This window comes from Canis lupus, chromosome X (genome assembly GCF_011100685.1).
Source record: "Canis lupus familiaris isolate Mischka breed German Shepherd chromosome X, alternate assembly UU_Cfam_GSD_1.0, whole genome shotgun sequence".
Taxonomy (NCBI): domain Eukaryota; kingdom Metazoa; phylum Chordata; class Mammalia; order Carnivora; family Canidae; genus Canis; species Canis lupus.
Genome location: NC_049260.1, coordinates 121,818,185 through 121,841,068, shown reverse-complemented (window position 1 = coordinate 121,841,068; position 22,884 = coordinate 121,818,185). Strand labels below are relative to the sequence as shown.

At 37.5% G+C, this 22,884-nt stretch overlaps 2 protein-coding genes across 2 annotated transcripts in view; both read right to left on the bottom strand.

Moving 5' to 3' along the window:
- Positions 1-22,884, bottom strand: part of LOC119868539 (melanoma-associated antigen 9-like) — a 778,808-nt gene that overhangs the window by 124,242 nt on the left and 631,682 nt on the right. The gene's annotated exons all lie outside the window — the stretch shown is intronic.
- Positions 21,120-21,737, bottom strand: LOC612447 (chromobox protein homolog 3-like). The gene is made up of 2 exons (XM_038588614.1): positions 21,390-21,737; positions 21,120-21,341 (listed from the first exon to the last, which is right to left on the bottom strand). Exons 1-2 carry the CDS (start codon positions 21,735-21,737, stop codon positions 21,120-21,122), a joined length of 570 nt encoding a protein of 189 aa, XP_038444542.1.

Sequence of the window (22,884 nt, the reverse complement as noted above, 5' to 3'; positions counted from 1 at the left end):
GCTCCTGGAGGACAAGGATCTTATCTATATCGACAGGTCTGTATTCCAGAATCTTAAGCTCTACCAAGAACTCATGCATACTTAATAAATATGAAACATGCAAACTAAGAATAGTCTATCACCAGTAGTATGAATACAAGATTCTTTTTTAAAGATCAATATGGGAGTATTATGGCCTTTCAAAAGAGTAAAATTTCTTTATCTCTTCAAGCATTTCTTTGGGATACATATAATTAAAATATGCTGAGTAAGATATTTTCTGTTGTATCTGTGGCTGAAGGACCAACTCTGCCAAAAATAGCTTCTGAGCAACCCTATGATCTAAATAGGGCCACATTGCCCTCTTTGCACACATTCCATAGGACTAAGAAATCATTTGCATATATAAGCAGAAAGGGAGACCCAGAGGAGGGAGGGGTAGTTGGCAGAGGGCAACCTCTTTCTCACTGCAAATTCTCCTGGGAAAGCCTAGCTGGCACCTGCTTAGGAGGGAAGGCTCTGAGATTAAAATTTGCAATTGACTGAATTAGCCTGCAATGGAATTTTTCCTGCTGCAAGTGACCTAAATGCTGTGAGAACTGCCTGAGATGTCATTAGGAAACAAGGACATAGTTGAAGGCAGTGATGAGGCTGGGAGGGGCATGGTGGTGATAGCATGGACTTCTTGTTTATTATAACTCATTACCTTCTGACTTATCAATAAAGACATTATAATAACAAAGCTCACATTTCCTTGATCAGCACTAAAATGATAAAGACTACATGGTTTTTACTACATGGTTTCTTTAAAAATATCTATGTCCATTCCCCATCCATCTTCCTTCTGGTAGCTATAAGTTTCTTAAGTGATGGGGATTAAGGAGTACACTTGTGATGAGCACTGGGTAATGTCAGGAAGTATCGAGTCACAATATTGCACACCTGAAACTAATATTACATTGTATGTTTACTAACGAATTTAAACAAGAACTTAAAACAAACCCATGCCCTTTATATGTTTTGGATACTAATCCTTAATCAGATACGTCATTTGCAAAGATTTTCTCCTATTCCAGAGGTTGCCTTTTAGTTTTGTTGATTGTTTACTTTGCTATGCTGAAGCTTTTTATCTTGGTGGAGTTAAAGGAGAATATTTTCTTTTTGTCACTGCTTCTAGTGACTATTGATTGTCCTGAATACAACTGACATTATGCTGAAATGAATTAGATACAGACTTGCTCAAATGGCATGCATTTCAGTTAATTATGAAAGTTTGAGAGTTGACAAGTTTTACAAATTTGATGTTTAACAAGTTCTGTTAGCCCTTTTCATAAATATATTGATTTCTGAAAAAATATTTTTAGTAACTATATTTAGTTTTAAAAAATACATATTGATCAGAAGTGCAAATTAAAACTCTACTTATTAAATTAATAGTACTTATGATAATTAAAAATGGATTCACCTCTCAAACGAATGGATTCATCTCTCCACAAGTCTTTTTTTTTTAAAGATTTTATTTATCCAAGTTTATTTTTGCTTTTGTTTCCCTTGCCTCAGGAGATGTATCTAGTAAGAAGTTGCTATGGCCAATGTCAAAGATTTTAGGTTTCTTGTCTCACATTTAGGTTTTTCATTCATTTTGAATTTATTTTTGTGTCTGATGTAAGAAAGAGGTCCAGTTCCATTCTTTTGCATGTGGCTGTCCAGTTTTCACAGCACCATTTGTTGAAAAGACTATCTTTTTTTTCCCATTGGATATTCTTCCCTGCTTTGTTGAAAATTAGCTGACCATATAGTTGTGGGTTCATTTCTGGGTTTCCTATTCTGTTCCATTGATGTATGTGTCTATTTTTGTACCAGTGCCATACTGTCTTGATCACTATAGCTCTGCGATATAACTTGAAGTCCAGAATTGTGATGCCCCACTTTTGCTTTTCCTTTTTTAAGATTGCTTTGGCTATTCAGGGTCTTTTATGGCTCAATACAAATTTTAGCTAGCTCTGTGAAAAATGCTGGTGGTATTTTGATAGTTTTCAGAGTACAGGTCTTTTACCTCTTTGTCAGGTTTATTCTTAGGTATCTTATGGCTTTTGGTGTGATTGTAAATGGGATTGATTCCTTGATTTCTCTCTCTGCTGCTTCTTTATTGGTGTATGAAAATGCAACAGATTTCTGTATGTTGATTTTGTGTCCTGAGGTTTTACTGATAAGGCATTAATGTCCAAAATATATAAAAACTTATTAAAGTCAACATTCAAAAAAACATATAACCCAGTTAAAAAATGGGCTGAAAACATGAATAGATATTTTTCCAAAGAAGACATACAGACAGCCAAGAGACACATGAAAAGATGTTCAACATCACTTATCATCAGGGAAAAACAAATCAAAACTACAATGAGAAAAAAAAAAACTACAATGAGATATAATTTTACACCATTCAGAATGGCTAAGATTATCAACTCAGGAAACAACAGGTGTTGGCAAGGATGCAGAGAAAGGGTCACCCTCTTACACTGCTGGTGGGAATGCAAACTGGTGCAGCCACTCTGGGAAACAGTATGAAGGTTTCTCAGAAACTTAAAAATAGAATTACCCTATGATCAAGCAATTTCACTACTAGGTATTTACTCAAAGAATACAAAAATGCTGATTTGAAGGGATAAATGCACCCCCGTGTTTATAGCAGCATGATCAACAATAGCCAAATTATGGAAAGAGACCAAATGTCTATTGACTGATGAATCGATAAATAAGTGGTATATACATACAATGGAATATTACTCAGCTACAAAAAGAATGAAATCTTGCCATTTGCAATGACATGGATGGAGCTAGAGAGTATTATGCTAAGCAAAATAAATCAGTCAGAGAAAGACAAATACCATATGATTTCATTATGTGGAATTTAAGAAACAAACAAAAAGTGAGCATAGGTGAAAAAAGAGAGGCCAGCCAAGAAACAAACTTTTAACTATGGAGAGCAAACTGATGGTTACCAGAGGGGAGGTGTGCAGGGGATGGGTTAAATAGGTGATAGGTATTAAGGAGTGCACTTGTGATGAGCACTGAGTGTTGTATGGAAGTGTTGAATCACTAAATTCTATACCTGAAACTAATATCACATTGTATGTTGACTAACTAGAATTTAAATGAAAACTTGGAAGAAAAAAAGATGCTAAAAATTGATGCCAAGTTACAAAATGAATATAAGAATATAACTAGAATGAATATAGAATAAAACTAGACAAAAGGTATAGGTTAGGTAAAAATGGAGGTTGAGTAGATGTCCTTTTTTTAATCCAAAAGTCCTTAATACACTAGAAAGATAGCTCAGTGGCTAGACGAAGTTAAGATTTACTTTTGGCACAGAGTCTGATGTGAGTTGAGTTGTGCTCATATGTCTTGTTCCCTCTGGAACATGTGGGCTTCTATATTACCAAGGCAGAAGAAGAGAGAACTTTGAACCCTTATGTTAGCCCTACTTGAGCCATAAAATCTAAAGTTTTTTCCTAGGGCAGCCCCAGTGGCCCAGCGGTTTAGCGCTGCCTTCAGCCTGGGGTGTGATCCTGGAAACCAGGGATTGAGTCCCACGTCAGGCTCCCTGCATGGAGCCTGCTTCTCCCTCTGCCTGTGTCTCTGCCTCTCTCTCTCTCTCTCTCTCTCTCTGTGTGTGTGTGTCTGTCATGAACAAATAAATAAAATCTTTAAAAAAATAAAGTTTTTTTCCTAAAAATAAAAAAGTGAAATTGGTTAAGTGTGATTTTAAAAGTAAGAAAAACACAGATGATATTGGAAATGATAAATGAGGCATAACCCAGAAGATGTTTTATTAAATAATACTATATTAAACATCTGCTAGGAATTTTGTAAATTTTTTCAAGAAGGGATAGAAAATCTAAATAGAAATAATTCCTGAATTACTGATAGAATTTCTGAATTAATCTTATATAAGAATAACTAATAGCTATAGATAAATTGGAAACATATGCAAAAGTTTATCCCTAAAAAATAATAATAGGTCCAAGTAATTTTATAGGTAACTTGTATCAAATCTTCAAGAAACAGATAATCTCTATGTTATATAAAAGGTTCTAGAGGATAGAGAAATGTGGAATGCCATCCAACTTATTTTCCAAAGCTGTCACAATAATGACACAAAAACTAATCAAGGATAACACAAAAAAGGAACTGTAGACTAATTTTATGTATAATAATAGCATAATCTCATTGAGTACATACTATCATGCCAGACTTAGTTCAAAGTCTTTTAAGCACTATGCTGTCTCCCAAAATAATGGAGAAATTCCACTTCCAGTAATGGTGGAATAGGTTGTTCCATATTAACCCTCCCATTAAGGATAATTACCACTGAGAATGGCTTGAGAAGCTGAACAAAATATTTTAAAACACTTCTTAAATTCATCAGGGAGCTGCTAAGAAAAGATTTCCAGGGCCAACATCCCAGAGAAAATGGAAGTCAATAAGAGGAGTCTGGCATTTGGTGGGGCTTCACCATTCTAGGAAATAGCTGATTCTGAAAACCTGTGTATAAGAGACTAAGAAGTTGGCCTGAGCTTTTGCCAGACTCGTGGAAATCAATAAATCAAGAGTTTAATAGATATGTGTAAGAACTGATTTAAGTATAGCTGAAGAGAAAACTAGTGAACAGGAAGATAATTGTAAAGAACAATTTTTAGACTAAAGGACAAAGGGACAAAATGATAGAAAATACAGAAATGAAGGTTAGAAAGTATGGCATAGTGTGAAAAATATCTAACGTATCTGGGATTAGAATTTCAGAAGGAGGGAAAAGAGAGAAGCAATGTTTGATGAGATAATAGCTGAGATTTTCTAAAATTGATGCAACATGTTAAGCCAAAGATTCAGGAGTTTCTCCCACACACATCATAGTTAAGCTTCTGAAAACCAAAGACAAAGCAAAAATCTTAAAAGCAGCCAGAAGAAGAAAAGATATATTCTCTTCAAAGGAGAAACCGTAATGATAATGACTTTTCGTAAAAATAACAGAAGCCAGAAGCAAACAAAATGACATACTGAAAGTAATTAAATAAAATAACTGCCAATTTGGAGCTCTGTATTCATGAGGTTATCTTTTGTAAATAAAGGCAAAACAAAGACTTTCAAATAAAAAATGCTTTAGAGAATTCATCACCAACAGGCTGACACTAAAGGAAAAACCTTAAAGAGCATTCTTCAGGCAGCAGGAACATTACCCAAGAGGAAGCCAATAGATTTACAGAGCAATGGAAAAGTAATTATTACTATATAGAAAAATCTAAATAAATGTTGATTATGTTAAACAGAAACCATGTCATATAAATATAAATATTATATGTATACCTCACCATAAATAGCTCAAGTGACAGGAGAGAGTTAATGAGATTAAAGTGTTTTAAGGCCCCATATAGCCAGCCCTGTACTACTTCATAATTCACTCTGAAAATTCAGCCATACATTTGCATTCCCTAAATTAATTACTAAAAGAATAAGCAGATAAAAACATCTAAGTATATAGAACATGTATATGGTTAACATGCTTGGCCAATTGACATTTAACAATGGTGGAATGTACTTTTTTTCAACTGCACATGGAATATCTACCAAAATTGAGCATATATTGGACCATAAATGAAGTTTCAAAGAATTCAAATCATGCAGAATAAATTGTCTAACCATAGTAGAATTGAGCTAGAAATCGATAACAAAAAGATAACTGGAAAATCCCCACATATTTGGGAATTCAGCGACATATTGCTAAATAACCAATGGATCAGAAATGGAATCATAGTGGAAATTAACAAATACTTAGAAAGGCAAGGAAAATGAAATATAAAACTGTAATGGAAAGGAAAAAGGCAAACTGTCATTATGTACATTTCTAATTATAAAATCCAAGAAAATCAACCTGAAGACTATTGGAACTAATAAGCACTGAAAGAAATGACTTATGACCACATAAAACTCAATAGCTTTTTTATATGCTAGCAAAAGCTAATTGGAAGATATCATGGTAAAAATATTCCACATCACAATAGCAAGAAATCCTATCAATACCTAGAAAGAAATCTAACAAGAAACATTATACCTTACTGATAATGGATAGAAAGACATGAATAAATGGAAAAGCCTGAATGGGATGTAGTGTAGAGTTCAGAATACTGACTCTGGCTCCGGGAATCTGGAGCTTATAATGCTCAAGTTCAAATCCTGGATCTGTGACTTCCTAGCAGTCAGGCCTTAGCCAAGTTACTTAACCTCTTTTTGCCTTAGTTTCCTTTACCTGTAAAGGAGTGATAATTATGATAGTTTGTACCTTATATAGGAAGTACTAAATGAGATACTGTTCCACAAGTAATGTATGGAAAGCTATGACCTGTACCCTGCTGTCCTGACCCCTTTATTACCTTTTAACATGCTATGCCATTTACTTATTTCTTATATTTTTGCTTATTGCCTGCCTATTTCTGCAAAAATATATGCCCACTGAGGGCAAGAATCTATTATTATTTTTCAATTTTTAGAAATTTCTGTATTTTTTTGCAAATATATCCCAGATGCATAGAAAATTACCTGGCAAATAACAAGCACTATTCTTAAAGTGTCAATTCTCTAGAAATTATAAATGTAATTCAATCCCAATAGCTATCCCAGTGAGATATTTTATAGAGCTTGAGAAGCTGACTCTAAAATTCCTTAGAAAGAGAAATCAGGCAACAACAGCCAAGAAAAATTGTACAAAGAACATGGGGGAAGGGCTTGTCTTACTAATAATTAGCACAGGGCAGCCCTGGTGGCCCAGCGGTTTAGCGCCACCTTCGGCCTGAGGTGTGATCCTGGAGACCCTGGATCGAGTCCCATGTCAGGCTCCTTGCATGGAGCCTGCTTCTCCCTCTGCCTGTGTCTCTGCCTCTCTCTCTGTGTGTGTCTGTCATGAATAAAATAAATAAAATCTTTAAAAAAAACTAATAATTAGCACAACGAGTTATTGGCATGAGAATAGACAAAAAGATCAGCGAAATTTTCCCTGTGTGTGTGTGTAAAAATGGAATTTCATATAAGTGGGGGAAGAATAAACCCTTCCATACATAATGTGGAGGTAATTGGCTGTTAGTTATTTATCTATGAGATCACTCCCACACACTACAAGCTTAAAAGCAATTCTCAATGGTTTAAATAGCTTTTGTGTTTGATCATCTACTATCATGTTTTTTAAATTAAATCAATATTTTCTCATTACTGCTTACAACGATTTGAAGGTAGTTATGTATGAGCTCTGTACATATATTAAGCTGGACCCCAAATCAAAAGAGCCCTGGTTTAAACTCTTGCAGCTGCTACTAATTTTCTTTGTGTCCTTGAGCAAATCACTTCCCCTTTCAGTGCTCAGTTCCATTGTCTACAAAGTGAGAACATTTTATTAGATTAATTGATGCAGATCCAGACAGGTTCAACTATAATCTCTTGAGTTCCTGCAACTGTTTGGTGATATTAATTAATTCTCACAACTCCATTTTCTCCCTGTTTAGTTGAGGAAAGTAGGGGTGGTAAGAACATTTAGCCAACTTTGGGACCTACTGGGTTAAGGCACTGAAGGCAAAATATTGATGAATTAATTATTATATTTGGTACCATTATATCATTATGACATATAAAGTATTTATAATATTACATACTATTATTATTATCAATAGAATTTTCCATCAGCTTCCCCATGAATGGGTATGAAGGCTGGGAGGCTGTGTCACAAGCACCTTGCCTGCAGAGAACCAAGTAACCCAGAGGTTATCACACATTAAGGAGTTTGCCTCCTTCCTTGCCAGAGGGTGCCATATTTGGAAGAGCCTAACTTATTGGTGCTGCATCCTCCATTAGCACTTTCACAAGGTGCTTTAGCACACATTTGAGGCTTCCTGGGTTGAAAAGCCAACACAAGCAATTTGCAAAGATGTATCTCCTGGGATTTACAAAAGTACTTACAAATAAATCTCTTCTCTCTTATCCCCTAACTAGTGGGTCAGGTAGCTTTGTTTCACTTCTGTGTAGGATCTGCGCTGCACAGGGGTTAAGAGTCCAGCTGTAGAGTTGGTAGTGTCAGTGGACAAGGCTGGACCTGCTCTGGAGCTAGTGAGGAAGCCAAGCTCTGACTGGAGTTCCAGGCCAAGGTGTGGCTCAGGAGCCAGTGCAAATCTGGAACTCACCTCTCATCTTTGCAACCAGCTTCCTGCCTTTCCCAACACAGAGGCTGGAGAAGCAGAGGTAAGTGACCATCATCTGGGTAAATTAGCTCATTACCAGTAAAATTTGCCTTGCTCAGTGTAAATTTTTGTGGGTTGTCACAGAAAAAGATGCAATTAGGGTGAAAGCCTACCTCTGGCTGCCAGGTAGGAGAAGAGTGTGAACAAGGGGTCTGCAGAGGCCAATCAGGCTCAGTTTACAAATGGGAGCTGAAAGTGCCTTGTCTGTTGGTCGAATTTATTTATAAGCCATATATTTTTGGACATGGGTAGAGGCAGCTTACAAAAAAGACACAATGATGCATAAACTATTTAGTTTAGTAAAAGTTAAAGTAAATAGCATTTGTTATTTCAGTATTTCCTCATCAAAGTCTCACCAGAACAATAATTCTGGAGCGCATTCAGAGTGGATGGATCAGTCCAATTACTAAACTACTGTAATTAAGGCTGAGCAAGAGGGATTTGCTATTACAAGGATAAGGTGCAGGAAAAAGAGAAAGGGCAATTGTTGATCTGTAGCGGGAGGTATTCATTACCCCAGTGAGGGCCAGGTTTGCTGAAGAAAGAAGCCTATCTATAAAGGTTTTGGTCTAAATGTTAATAGCATGGATACCACAAAAGCTTTATCAAGGATACTTTCATCAAAAGATAGATAAATTATGGAAAGTGAGAAAAAAGAGAGGCAGTTGGAGAAGGACATGAATGTATTTCAAGAAGAGATTTTGGACGATTTATTTATTTTTTAAGATTTTATTTATTTATTCATAGAGACACAGCTAGAGAGAGAGGCAGAGACACAGGCAGAGGGAGAAGCAGGCTCCATGCAGGGAGCCCCACATGGGACTCGATCCCGGGTCTCCAGGATCATGCCCTGGGCTAAAGGCAGCACTAAACCACTAAGCCACCGGGGCTGCCCCAGATTTTGGATGATTTAGAACAAGTTTGCTGGTTAAGTAAACAGAAAAGTAATGGTTAATAATCACCTAGTTATAACTACATATCAGACACTGTTCCAAATATTTTTTAAGATTTTATTTACTTATGAGAGAGAGAGAGAGAGAGAGAGAGAGAGAGAGAGGCAGAGACACAGGCAGAGGGAGAAGCAGGCTCCACGTAGGAGCCCAATGTGGGACTCAATCCCAGGGCTCCAGGATTGCGCCCTGGGCCAAAGGCAGGCACCAAACCACTGAGCCACCCAGGGATCCCCTGTTCCAAATATTTTACAGGTATTAACTCATATTTATGCTCACACTAATCTTATGTGGTAGATACTAGTATTATCATTCCCATTTTATAGTTGAAGAAACTATAGACAAAGAGAGGTTAAATAATTTTTCAAGGCCAAAATGCTAGTAAGTGTTGGAACCAAAACTTGATACCAGAAAGTCTGGTTCCAGACCCCATTCTCTCAATCAGGGGCATTCAAAGTGTGGTTCCTGAACCCACAGCATCATGAGCACTTTGGAACTTATTTAAAATGCAAACTCTGAAGCCACCTCCAACCCCCACAGACCAGCTGAGTCAGTAACCTCATTGGAGATCAACAATTTGGTCTAATCTAAGTTACCTCTCTTTCTCTCTGCATTTGTGTCTGGTAAAAATGTCAACACCGTGTGAACATAGAAAATAGAAGTCTCGATCCTATAATCCCACTTGCCAGAAATTATATATTAGTTTTTGATTGCTGCTATAAGAAATTACCACAGGGATCCCTGGGTGGCTCAGTGGTTTAGCACCTACCTTCAGCCCAGGGCGTGATCCTGGAGTCCCGGGATCGAGTCCCACATCAGGCTCCCTGCATGGAGCCTGCTTCTCTCTCTGCCTGTGTCTCTGTCTCTGTCTCTCATGAATAAATAAATAGAATCTTTAAAAAAATTTTTTATTGGCGTTCAATTTGCCAACATATAGCATAACACCCAGTGCTCATCCCACCAAGTGCCCCCCTCAGTGCCCATCAGTGAGGGTGACAAAACATGAGAGACACCTAACTCTGGGAAATGGGGTGACTAGGTAATAAATATAATCTGTATAAAAAAAGAAATCACCACAAATTTAGTGGCTTAAAACAGGATACATTTATTATCCTACAGTTCTAAATATCAGAAATCTGCTACAGGTCTTATTAGGCTAAAATCAAGTTGTTGGCAGGTTGCAGTCCCTTCTGAAGGCTCTAGGGAAGAATCTTCTTGTAAACTCATTCAGGTGTTGACAGAATTCAGTGACCTGGCAATCCTGAGGTCCTCTTTGCATCACTGACTGTCTTCCAGGGGCTGTCCTTAGCTCCTGGAAGTGTCTTTCTGGTCCTCTCGCATGGCTTTGTACTTCTCAGAACTAGCAAAGGGTTGTCAAGGACTTCTCACACTGCCATCTCTTTGATTCATCTGGGGTTTTTCCACTTTTAAGGACACATGTGTTTAGATTGGGTTTACCCAGATAAACCAGCATGATCTCCCTATTTGAAGGGCCACAGCCTTCATCACATCTGCAAAGTCATTTTTGCCATGTAAGGTAACATATTTACAGATACCAGGGATAAGGTGTGAATGTTTTTGAGAGACACATGTGTTTCTAGTAGATATGAATGTGCATGCATGTGTGCATGTCTATGTTTGCCCTATATATTTTATCTCTTTTGTTTTTAAGTAAACAAAGATTTTTACCAAACATTTTGTTGTGCACGTGGCTTTTTGTTCACTTAACAGTATATCATATACTTCTTTCCAAATCATTACATACGGTCCTGCCTCATTCTTTTGAATGACTGCCTAGTGATCCAGGAGACGGTTTCACCACCATTTCTATTAACCTATTATCATTAATAGACACATGAACTATTTCTATGCTTTTAAATGCAGAGGTAGTGATCATAATTGTACAATTCTACATGTTTGTTTTCTTTTTTTTTTTAATTTTGATTTTTTTAATTTTTTTTTTAAATTTATTTATGATAGTCACAGAGAGAGAGAGAGAGAGAGGCAGAGACACAGGCAGAGGGAGTAGCAGGCTCCATGCACCGGGAGCCCGACGTGGGATTCGATCCCGGGTCTCCAGGATCGCGCCCTGGGCCAAAGGCAGGCGCCAAACCGCTGCGCCACCCAGGGATCCCCTGTTTTCTTTTTTTTAAATTTTTATGATAGTCAGAGAGAGAGAAAGAGAGAGGCAGAGACACAGGCAGAGGGAGAAGCAGGCTCCATGCACCGGGAGCCAGATGTGGGATTCGATCCCGGGTCTCCAGGATCGCGCCCTGGGCCAAAGGCAGGCGCCAAACCGCTGCGCCACCCAGGGATCCCCATGTTTGTTTTCTTAAAGTCTGTCCTCCACATAGCAAACAGGTTATGATCATTATATAATATAAGCTTAATGAATACCTTTCAATGTCTTCCCATCTCACTTAGCTAGAATTTAACTTCTTTACCATGGTCTATCAGGGCCTTCAGGATATGGCTACCTGTCACCTCCATGACCATCATTTTTCCTATTGCTCACTCCACTCCAGCCACAATGGCATTTTCTTAAACATACCAAGCCACTTTCTGCTTCAGAACCTCTGAATTTTCTGTGTGGCTCACTCCCTGACTTGCTTCAGGTCTCTCTGACATGTCATCTTATTAGAGAAGCGTTCCCTAGCTGTCCACCCAACAAACAATGATATCGCTCCAGTCCTCCTATTATGTTTTCTCTTTCATTTGTTATATATTATTTCATACATGTGAAATGCATACAAAATAAAGCATGCCATGTATATTTAGGTTATGAATGATTATGAACAAGGCAACAAAATGAACACAGCTATACTTTATTTTCCTTCAGAGCACTGATTACCATCTGACAGTTTTTGTAGTCTTACTCTCTACTGGAATATAAGAACCCTGTAAAGGATGCCTGGGTGGCTCAGCGGTTGAGCATCTGCCTTTGGCTCAGGGTGTGATCCCAGATTCCTGGGATGAGGTCCCACATCGGGCTCCTTGCATGAAGCCTGCTTCTCCTCCCTCTGCCTGTGTCTCTGCCTCTCTTTCTGTGTCTCTCATAAATAAATAAATAAATAAATAAATAAATAAATAAATAAATAAATAATCTTTTTAAAAAAAGGAACCCTGTAAGACTGTAGCTTTAAGTTGTTTACTGCTATCTCTTCAGTGTTCAGCTCAGTATCTGGCACACAGTAGGTGTTTATTTGTTGGACAAATACATTTGTGAAGATGAATTACTAGAAGTGTAATTTCCAGATCAAAGGAATTTCAAATTACCTTTTAAAAGGCCACACTACTATACACTCCCACCAACAGTATATTGTTTCCATTTTAATGACTTTTTATGTGAGATACTGTTTTTGAAATATGTAGGTTGTTAGTTATAAATAAAAATGAATCATAGGACTCTGGCAGTAAAGAATAACTTTTTTTCTTACAGAGGATGTGCTGAAAGCTTGACAATGGAGGAGTTTATCTTCAGCTTGCTTTCCACAATTTTGGAATAGAAGGGCTTCTCTCTCACAATGTTTTTCAGCTGGAAGAAAACATAGAGAGCAAGGAAAGAGAGTAAATTTCTGTGAAATAAAAGATTAGAGGTTAAATGCAGTCAGATAAAATGTTTTCTTCTCATGAAAGTCTTCTCAGACTAGTCTGTATAATATCATAACTCCCATCCTATTAGTTTTTTTATTTATCAGTTGTATTGAGGCTTTATTTACATAGAAATTCATACATTTTAAGTATTTTAAATGGTATATGGCCCTGAGGTACTTCTCTGGATAATTAGAAGATTGTTTCCTACCAGGAGGACACCCTGGATTTGGTGTTTAACAATTAGCACTTTAATGTGAGGAGCTTGATGTAGGCAAGACAACTGGACTAGGAGATAGAAGGCCTGGTCTAGTTGCCATTAACTCCTGAATTCACAGACTACTTAGATATTTAAATCTATATGACATATAACTGTGATATGAAGCAAAAAGAGCGTAAAATTTTCTAGAATATTCTTAGAAAAGTTCAGATGACAGAGAGATTAACTCCAGCTACTGGAATCAAGGGAAATTCCATGGAGGTGGTGGCATCTGAACTGGCACTTTGTGATTCTGGCAATCTGAATGTTTGGAAATACAGAAACAATCCAGGCAGAAACAGAGGACAGAAAGTTTGGTATATGTATAGGGAGCATTGGGTAATTGTTTTCTGAAATGTGGATTATATTGAGTAAAGAATCTGAGATGAATATGGAAAGATTAGTTAGAATAAGATCATGGAATGGATAACATTTTCCTTTAAAACTCCAACCGTGTATGATCCTACTCTTCCTTCCTTTGGCTTCTCTTGCTTGGTTGAATCATGTTGGTCTCTTCAAAACTAACTTGGCTAAATACTCAAAGAAGCCAGTAAAGAAACTGTCAAAATGCAAATGGGCACATGAAAAAATGTTCAACATCGTTATCCATTAGGGAAATGAAAATTGAAAACACAATGAAATGTCACTACACGTGGTATAGCTAAAATAAAAGACAGTGACAACACCAAATGCTGGTGAGGATGCAGACAAACTGGTGGAATGTAAAATGGTACAGCCATTCCAGAAAACATTTTGGCAGTTTCTTAATTAAAAAAAACTAAACACACAACTATAATCCAACTCAGCAATTGCATCTCTGGGCATTTATCCCAGAACAATAAAAACTTATATTCACACAAAAATCTATTCAAGAATGTTTACAGCTAAATATTGGGGGGAAACATTCATGTGTCCTTCAGTGGCTAAATGGCTAAATAATCTATGGCACACCCATATCATGAAATACAGCAAGCAATAAAAAATAATACACTTCTGATACATGCAAAAACTTAGATGTATCTCAGGGGCATTATGTTGAGTGAAAAAAATGAATCTCAAGTGGTTACACAGTGGATTATTCCATGTGTATAACATTTTCAAAATGAGAAAATTTGAGAGATGAACAATTGTTGGTTTCCAGGGACAGAAATAGGGATAAGAATGTGGGAGCAAAGTAAGCAAGGTTATAAAAGGGGAACATGAGGGATCTGTGTGGTGATAGAACTATTCAGGATCATGACTATCATTTTAGTCACACACACATATACACAAATGAGTAGAGATAAAACAGGAAATCTGAATAAGATTGGTGGATTGTATCAATGTCAGTATCCTGGTTGTGATGTTATACTATAGTTTGGTAAAAATGTTACTGTTTGAGGAAACCAGATAAACTGTACCTGGGAACTCTCTGTATTAGTTCTTGCAACTGCATTAGAATCTACAATTAATAAAAATTTCTTTCTTTCCTTTTTAAAGATTTTAGTTATTTATTCATGAGAGACACAGAGAGGCAGAGACATAGGCAGAGGGAGAAGCAGGCTCCCTGTAGGGAGCCCGAAGTGGGACTTAATCCCAGGACCCCGGGATCACGTCCTGAGCCAAAGGCAGGCACTCAACCACTGAGCCACCCAGGTGTCCCTCAATAAAAATTTCAATTAAAAAATACCAATAGTACTTAGTTCTCAAACCCAATTTTTGGAACTACAGTAATTAACATGAAGCCTTAAAAAGCACACGTCTTCATAGTTCCTCTGCCTGGCCCCCAAATCCCTAATTAATGTTTATGTGGTCATCTTATATTCCGTTTCTCAGAAACTGGTCAACGTATTCTCTCCTTTGAACATGTCAAAAGTCCATATTCTAACAGTGTCACCTACCTAGGATTCTCCCATTAAGCCTTGTTTTCTAATTCAAAAGACCTGCTTCAGTCACAGATGATTAGAATGAGTGGCTATAACTTCTGGGTGAAATTTGATCTCCTTGTGTGGCAGCCATGACAATGCATTGGTTGGATCTCTCTTTAAGAAATAGCTTGCTGGTCATCTGCAAGGAGTGCAGTGATCTGTGTTGAGGAACATCATCAGAAAGACTTGACATCCAATTGGTCTGTAAGCTGGACTCTGGCACTTGATGCTCCTCATCTCCTCTCCTGTCCTCGGAATTTGGGTTCCACTTGCCTTTTCCACTCCACTCCCAGAGGCTGTCCCAAGGACATAGCCTTGAGATAGTGATGTGGTGTTGGGAACACCTGCCTGGTATACATGACTGAACCAGTTAAAGCCTCTTTATAAATTTTTAAGATTTGGCAGATAGGTACAGGGACCCATTTATCTTGCCTCTGCCCAAGACAAGCCTCATATGTAACTTCCCATTGCTTATTAATACTGCTACTTACCAACCTGGGGTCTTTTGGGTCTTTCTTTGCCCTCTGAGTACAGGGGCTAGTTTCAGATTCTACCAGGGAAATTTCTGGGAGGTTATAAACTAACAAGCTGACACCCTCCAGGTGTAACATCTTTATGATCTGCCTTAGTGTTTGAGGGGAGGCTCAAGAGTGTCTTAGACCTGCATTTTGATCTGAAGCTCTCCTTGCCAAGTCTTTTTTCCTCCCCATTTTCCTTTCATAGATCCCAGATCTGCAGCACAGTTGGAAGGCTTTTTCTGCTCATCCTGTTTCTTTCCTTTCCTTTCTTTCTTTCACAGGCATTACTCCTCAGTAAGCCTCTTACACTCCTAAACTCTTCAAGACTTGCTTCCTGGACACCCAGACTGACATACAATAAAAGTACCTTTAAAAAGTCCTCCAGTTATATGCTTGCCATACAGTAATTCTTTAGCTGAATAGTAACCATGGCAACTCTACTCCAAGAATTATGAAAATTCAATAATAGGATGCTTGTCTTCTCATAGTAGTGGTTATATTCAGTACAGTCAGATGCTGTTTTATAGTAAAGTTGGCATAAGGTGATATGTGGCTGGAATGAAATGCAGATAAAGGAAGGAGGTCAGTGGGGTTAAAGTGTGAGGAGAACAGCATGGTTCAAGCATTCATTGGGACACTTATGGATGTCAAACTTCCAACGTCAAAAGTACAAGACAAATACCATACGATTTCACTCATGTGTGGAATTTAAAAAACAAAAAATATGAACATAGGGGAAGGGAAGGAAAAATAAAATAAATGAAAATAAAGAGGAAGGCAAACCATAAGGGACTCTTAACTATAGAGAACAAGCTGACGGTTGCTAGAAGGGAGGTGGGTGGGGGATGGGGTAATTGGGTGATGGGCATTAACGAGGGCATGTGAGCTGATGAGCACTGGGTGTTATATACAACTGATAAATTATTGAACACTACATCTGAAACTAATAACACACTATATGTTAACTAACTTGAATTTAAATAAAGGATTTTTTTAAAGTACAAGATAGGAAAGAAGAATCTCAGCAGTCATGCGAGACACCTACTTATTGGATTGGTTGAAATTTATGTTTCTTGGAAATTGAGTGGTGATCTCATTAAGGGCAAAGTTTGCAATCAATATGACTTTGCCAACTTCCCCCTCACTGCTTTAGAGAGAGATTTTGACTTAAGCTCATGACTGTTTATAAAATCCATGATAACTTAAAATTAGTGCAAGAATATTACAGGCTCTTAATTAAAAAAAAAAACAGGAAACCTAGAGGTTCCTGGGCAGCATATATATATATATTTAATCAGAAAGTCATTTCATATTTTGAAAAAGACACTCCTCCTCACATACTTACTCTGCCCTCTTAGGAAATGACTCCACTTCTGTTACTCCTTTTGATTTGTCAGATTTTCTGGCATGTCATTCTGACCCTACTGATCACAACTAGAATTCATGCTGGCAGATTCTCTGGGTACAGTGGGTCAACTAGAGAAAGAAAATAACTGTATTTGGTGAAGATGTTTTCTTCTCTGTTCTTAATGCAAATTAGGACTGTCTGAATTAGTTTATTTTGTGTAGTTCAAATTCTTTTAACTTTGCTTTAATTTTTGCTATTCATTGGGATTTTGAATTCATGATATTTTAATCATTCAGAGCTTATTTTAAGTAAACTAATGTGGGAATCAATTTTATTTTCCATATTAAGTATCTCAAGAAGGATCCAGAAATTGAAAGGCTGGGTAACCTGTGTATTATACATAACATATCTGGCTTGATACTTTTATTTTAGTTATGATGTGAAAATTAAGAATATTTAGGTTTCAGGTGACTCAACTTGACATGTGACTCTCTAGACCTAAATCATTCATCGATTTGTTTATTCTTTCAACAAAGTTTTGAGTACTTGCTGCATGCCAGGCTTGATTCTAGGTCCTGGAGTTTGCCACAGTAAATAAGACAATATCCCTGTCCTAATTTAAGCTTATAGATTAGTGGGAGAAAGAGACAATTAGATTTTTGATATTGTTTTTTTATATAATGGATATTGTTAAGTGTGAAGAAAAATAGAGCAGGGTGCAGGGCTAGAGATATCTAAGGCATTCTGTTTTAGAAAAGCTAGTCAGAAAAGTTCTTTTCAAGGAAGTATCATTTGGACACAGATTTCAAAGAAGTGAGAGTAAGCCATGAAGATTTCTAGGGAAGGAGTGGTCCATTTAGAGGAAACAGCAAAGGTGAAAGCACTGAGTAGGAGTTGCTTGGTACCTGTGTAGTAAGACTGCCATGTTTGGAGTATAGTGAGGTTTTGAAAGTCAGCAGAAGCAAGATACTGTAGGACTCATGATAAGGATAAGAATTGTTTCTAAGCATCACACTTCCATCATCTTTATCACCTTAATCCATCAGTCATCATATTTATCAGCGTTGTCAATAAGTGTCTGATCCCCTCACTCTAAATTGCCATTGGATTATTTAACACTCATTTGCTAGGCACCTATTTTGACTTAAGCACTGTGCTTATTGTGTTTAGCTGTGGACATAAAAAGAGAAACAATACCTAGTCTCTGCCCTTTGATTGCTAACAGTCCAGTGAAGAGATGCAGACACATGCAATATCACCACCATTTGCTTCTTGTTAGCAAACCTTGAGAAAAGTATGAGGCACTATGGAATACTGTCTGCTAATTTTCCTATTGTAAGGGAGAGAGTGCAGCATTAACACACCACAAAAGTAATTTCTTACATTTTTAAAGTGTTTACTGTTTATAAGGTATTTTTCATTATGGTTATAATCTTTACTGAGATAATCTTTTATTTATTTATTTATTTATTTATTTATTTATTTATTTATTTATTTATTTATAAATTCCTGCACAGATTCAGAGAGAGGAAAACACATAGACAATAGTGAAAGGAATATACAGCATGTTGGGGCCTTTCACTCTAATGAGTTGGGGGATATGAATGTGCATGGCTGATATATATACAGAATCCCCAGACAAAAGGGAAAATTTTACTTAGCATAATGCCCTCCAGTTTCATCCACGTTGTCAAAAATGGCAGATTTTCTTCTTTATTAATGCTGAATAATATTCCATTGTATAAATACAGTACATGTTCTTTATCCATTCACCTGCCAACCTAAGTTACTTCTATACCTTTGCTACTGTGAATAATGCTGCTCTGAACATGGAAGTACAGGTATGTCTTTTATATAATGGTTTTGTTTTCTTTGGATATATTCCCAGATGTAGGATTTCTGGATCATAATGGTAGCTTCCTGCACCCATTTAAAAATTTCTTTGTTATATCCTATAATATTTATTAATGAAAGCCCTATTGGCTGTCAGAGTTAGGTGATTTGGAGTCTCATCCTGGGTGGCAGCTGCAAAAGAGTGACCAGTTTGTGTACAAGCTCTTTCCAGGGAGATACTGGTGGCTTGGTTTATCATTTGAGCCAGGAGGAAGGAAGGGGTGAGGGCAGTTCCCACTGGCTTCCCTATCTCTGAGGAGGATTGCAGCCAGCCTCTAAATGCATATTAAAGTTAGGATCCAGACTTTCAGGCAACACCTTGTAAAATACACAGACCACTTTCATGGAAAGACTGGGAGATGGGTGTTTCTGTCTGCTATCTCTGTGCCAAGACCTGGTGTACCTAATGCTGAGCCTGCTTGTACCCATTAAGAATTGCCTCTTTGGGGCAGCCCAGGTGGCTTAGCGGTTTATTGCTGCCTTAACCCCGGGGCCTGATCCCGGAGACCTGGGATTGAGTCCCACGTCGAGCTCCCTGCATGGAGCCTGCTTCTCCCTCTGCCTGTGTCTCTGCCTTTCTCTCTCTGTCTGTCCCTCATGAATAAATAAAATCTTTAAAAAAAAAAAAAAGAATTGCCTCTTTGTTTGCTATAGTTGTCCAGGTCTTATGAATGAAAACCCTGTTGTCTTTCAGATATAGGTGTTTTGGGGGGCCCATTTGGGGGTAAGAGTCTTAAAAGTTGGGGCACTAGAAGCAAAGCGTCAAAACGTCAAAGCGTCCAAACGCTTTGCTTAGGGCGGGGGTGGGGGTGAATGGGTGACGGGCACTGAGGGGGGCACTTGACGGGATGAGCACTGGGTGTTATTCTGTATGTTGGCAAATTGAACAACAATAAAAAATAAATTTATTATTTAAAAAAAACGCTTTGCTTCTCAGTGAGAAGCTGGGGACTGGGGGGTCCCTCCCAATTGTACAACACTTTGCTTGGGTGGGATTTTTGGTGAGAGTGTCTCAGCCTTTCCTACCCATTTTGCTATGGGTATTTTCTCAATTGCCTGATGTATAGAAGTTGCTCAGCTAGTTTCTGGGTTTCTTTCAGAGGAAATTGCTCCATGTGTAGCTGTACGTTTGGCATGTGCATGGGAGGAGGGAAGTCCAAGAGCCCTCTATGTCACTATCTTGTTTTTTGTTTTTTTTTTAAAGGAATGTGAAACTATTTGTTGACCACTGTTTACCAGTATTTACAATAAAGTAAACAATATACAGTTGGATAACATTCTGACTACAAAGTTATTGTTTTTCCTGGTTTCTGCTGAACCAGTAATTCAAATACTGAGAAGATTGAGCCTACATGTTAGGAATGAGTTGGGGTGAAGAAAAAACATGCAGGTCAAGAATTTGGATTATAGAAGTCTGTCCACCCATTTATCCCAGTAGGTGCTAAATTGCCAACATTTCTAACACCTGGTTATGATTAGGTTTCCACGAATGAAGTCTTAGACACTCCATGAATCATGACCTTTTAGTCAATATAGCACAAGGGTTTTCAACTTCTTGGAAAGGAATGGTTCACTAGAAGGAACCTTTAAATGCCCATTTAACTAAGTTTTGCTTACCTAATTAAAGTACACCAAAACTTATCTAGTTTTGCCCTTTGAGTGGGGAGGTTGTCCTTTCAGGGATCTTGCAAATAAACTTGCATTTATATGACTGTAACTAGGGATATGGATTCTTTTTTTGGGAGGGGTATGGATTCTTATATGGCTGCTTTAAAATTGTCCAATTCAAACTCTTTAATTATATTTATATTGTCCTAATTACAAAATTTGAAAGGCTTCAGGAAAAATTTCAATGTAACTTAAAATGATTTATTTCTTAAGTTGCTGAAAATTATAGCATCCCAGAAACATGGGCTTATCCATGGTTATAAAATGCTGTTTTTGGTTCGGTGAATGTTTCAAAAATAACAAATAGAAAAGAAAACCATTTATGTATGTACTTTTAAGTATACACACAAGAAGCCCTAAATAAACAAGAAACCCAGAATGGTCCTTAGGCATATAGGAGTTAAACACCAATTCTGACTGAATAACGACTATGAAGATTTCCCCCAACATTTAGAAAAGGTGTTCTCTAATGCAGGGGGATAGTATGCCATGGTCTCAAATATTCTTTTCTGATAAAGGAAACAACTACAGAAAGCTTTTATTTGTTCAAAGTAACTAGTGCTATAGATGCAAAAAACCCCAACAACTCCCCCAATACTACTTCAAAACAAACATATCAAACTTGATTTTCATTAGAATGTTATTTCTTCACTAATAAATAAAAAACAAAGACCCAGATTTTATATATATATACATAAATATATATAAAAAGCAACACAAACAATTACTGAGCTTCATCTTCTGGACAAGAATGACAAGTTAGTCTCTCTTCATAAAACACAATTACAATTTGAGAACATTTCATATTTGCCTCTTTTGCCAGCACCAAGTCTGCCTCATCTGAATCTTTCCATTTCATGAGAAACATTAATTCTCCACTGCTGTCTGTGGCACCAATTATTCGTTCAGGATCAAGACCTCTGGCAAAGCCTCTTGGTTTATTAGCCTTTTCACTTTGGCTGCTAAAGCATCCAGAACCAAATTTGTAGTCAACATTTTTGCTTCTCATAGCATCTCTTTTCTTCTTTGATTTGCTATCATGTGATTTGCTGTCAGATAAAGATTTTCTTTTTGTACCATCTTTTTCTTTACCAACTTTTTGAGAATTAAGAAATGTTTCAGTTAACCCTGGACAGTCTAAATTTTCTTCAGGTTCCCAAGTATAGTCAGCATCTATAAATCCCTTCCACTTCAGGAAATACTCCACTTTCCCATTCACTACACGGTGGTCCAGTAGGTTTTCCACCACAAATTCTTCAGGCTCCGCCTCTTCTACTTTTTTACTCTTTCCATTCTGTTTCTTTCCAATTTTTTTTTGCAATGTAGTTTTATTGGAGGCCATTTTTTATTGCAGACTTGAAGAGCTATTTATTACTCACCGCCTCCAAGGTGCTCCAGGGCCACGGTCTGCAGGGTCTCCTGTCACTATCTGGTTAAAGTCCTCTGGATGCTTTCTATTTTGATTGGACCATTTGCTAATTTACCCAGTTGACTGGAATTGTAAACATGTAGGAACTGCCAATGGAGGCAGAAAGCAACAAAACCTCTCAAGAAGCATTGCTCTTTTGGTTTGCATGTTAGATTATCACTGAGGAACTTGGTTCAGACAAATTTGAGTTAAATAGTTCAGCATATTTGGTCATTTGATACTTGAATGGAAATTTGTACCAGTCCTCAGGGGCAAGAGCTGAGAACATTGCCAGGAAGAATTTATTTAAGACTCTAAATCTATCTTTAAACAGGCATTACACCTCCTGCTCTGTTCTAGAGTTTCCAATTGCATGCAATGTCTGGAAAATTACAGAGTCCAGGAGACCTGGGAGAGTGGCTGAGCATAGCTTCTAGCAGCTGTTTCCTCTGTATTCCATTTCTCTCTGGGAATCCTATAAGACCTTTTGATTCAGAGTTCTATGAAGAAGAGGGCTGCTTTTGTATCTGGAGTCGCTTTTCCCTCTTGGATGGTCCTTCCTTTCCTTATTTTCCCTTTCATATTTACTAAGTGCTTGCTATGAACCAGCCCCTGCTCTGCCTTCATCCTCAATCACGAACACATGAGTTGATTCATCATCCTAAAGCTTAGCTCTGATTTATGCCACTTGCCTATTTAAAAAATCTTCGTGAATTTCTCTGTAGCATCTAACAGAAAGCTCGATCTCTGCCTTGGGCACTAGTCTTGATCTTTGCTTTGTGATCTTGGACTAGAGATTATCTGAGACTTCTCTCTTGGGGCTTGTGTGATTCCGGGCTAGGGGGCCCAGCTTAGGTTCCGACCTCGTTTATTTGTTTACTACTATATCCCTTAGTCAATACAACAGTGTATGATCCGTAGTAGTCACCCAATAAATACTAGTTGAGTGTATAAGACAAAATAAATTGCTTGTCTAATCTACCAAATCATGGCTCCCTGGAAAGATCCAGTTCTATATGTTGTCCCTGGTCATTAATCATAAGAAAAGATGCTTAACTTCGTTTACATAAGAAACATGCAA

Bases quoted from the DNA above. Each gene is read 5' to 3' on its own strand.
- LOC612447 (XM_038588614.1), bottom strand. From the start codon at position 21,737: ATGGCCTCCAATAAAACTACATTGCAAAAAAAAATTGGAAAGAAACAG. The intron at 21,342-21,389 runs GTTGACTACAAA...CAAAGTGAAAAG, and splicing joins ATGCTATGAGAAGCAAAAAT to GCTAATAAACCAAGAGGCTT.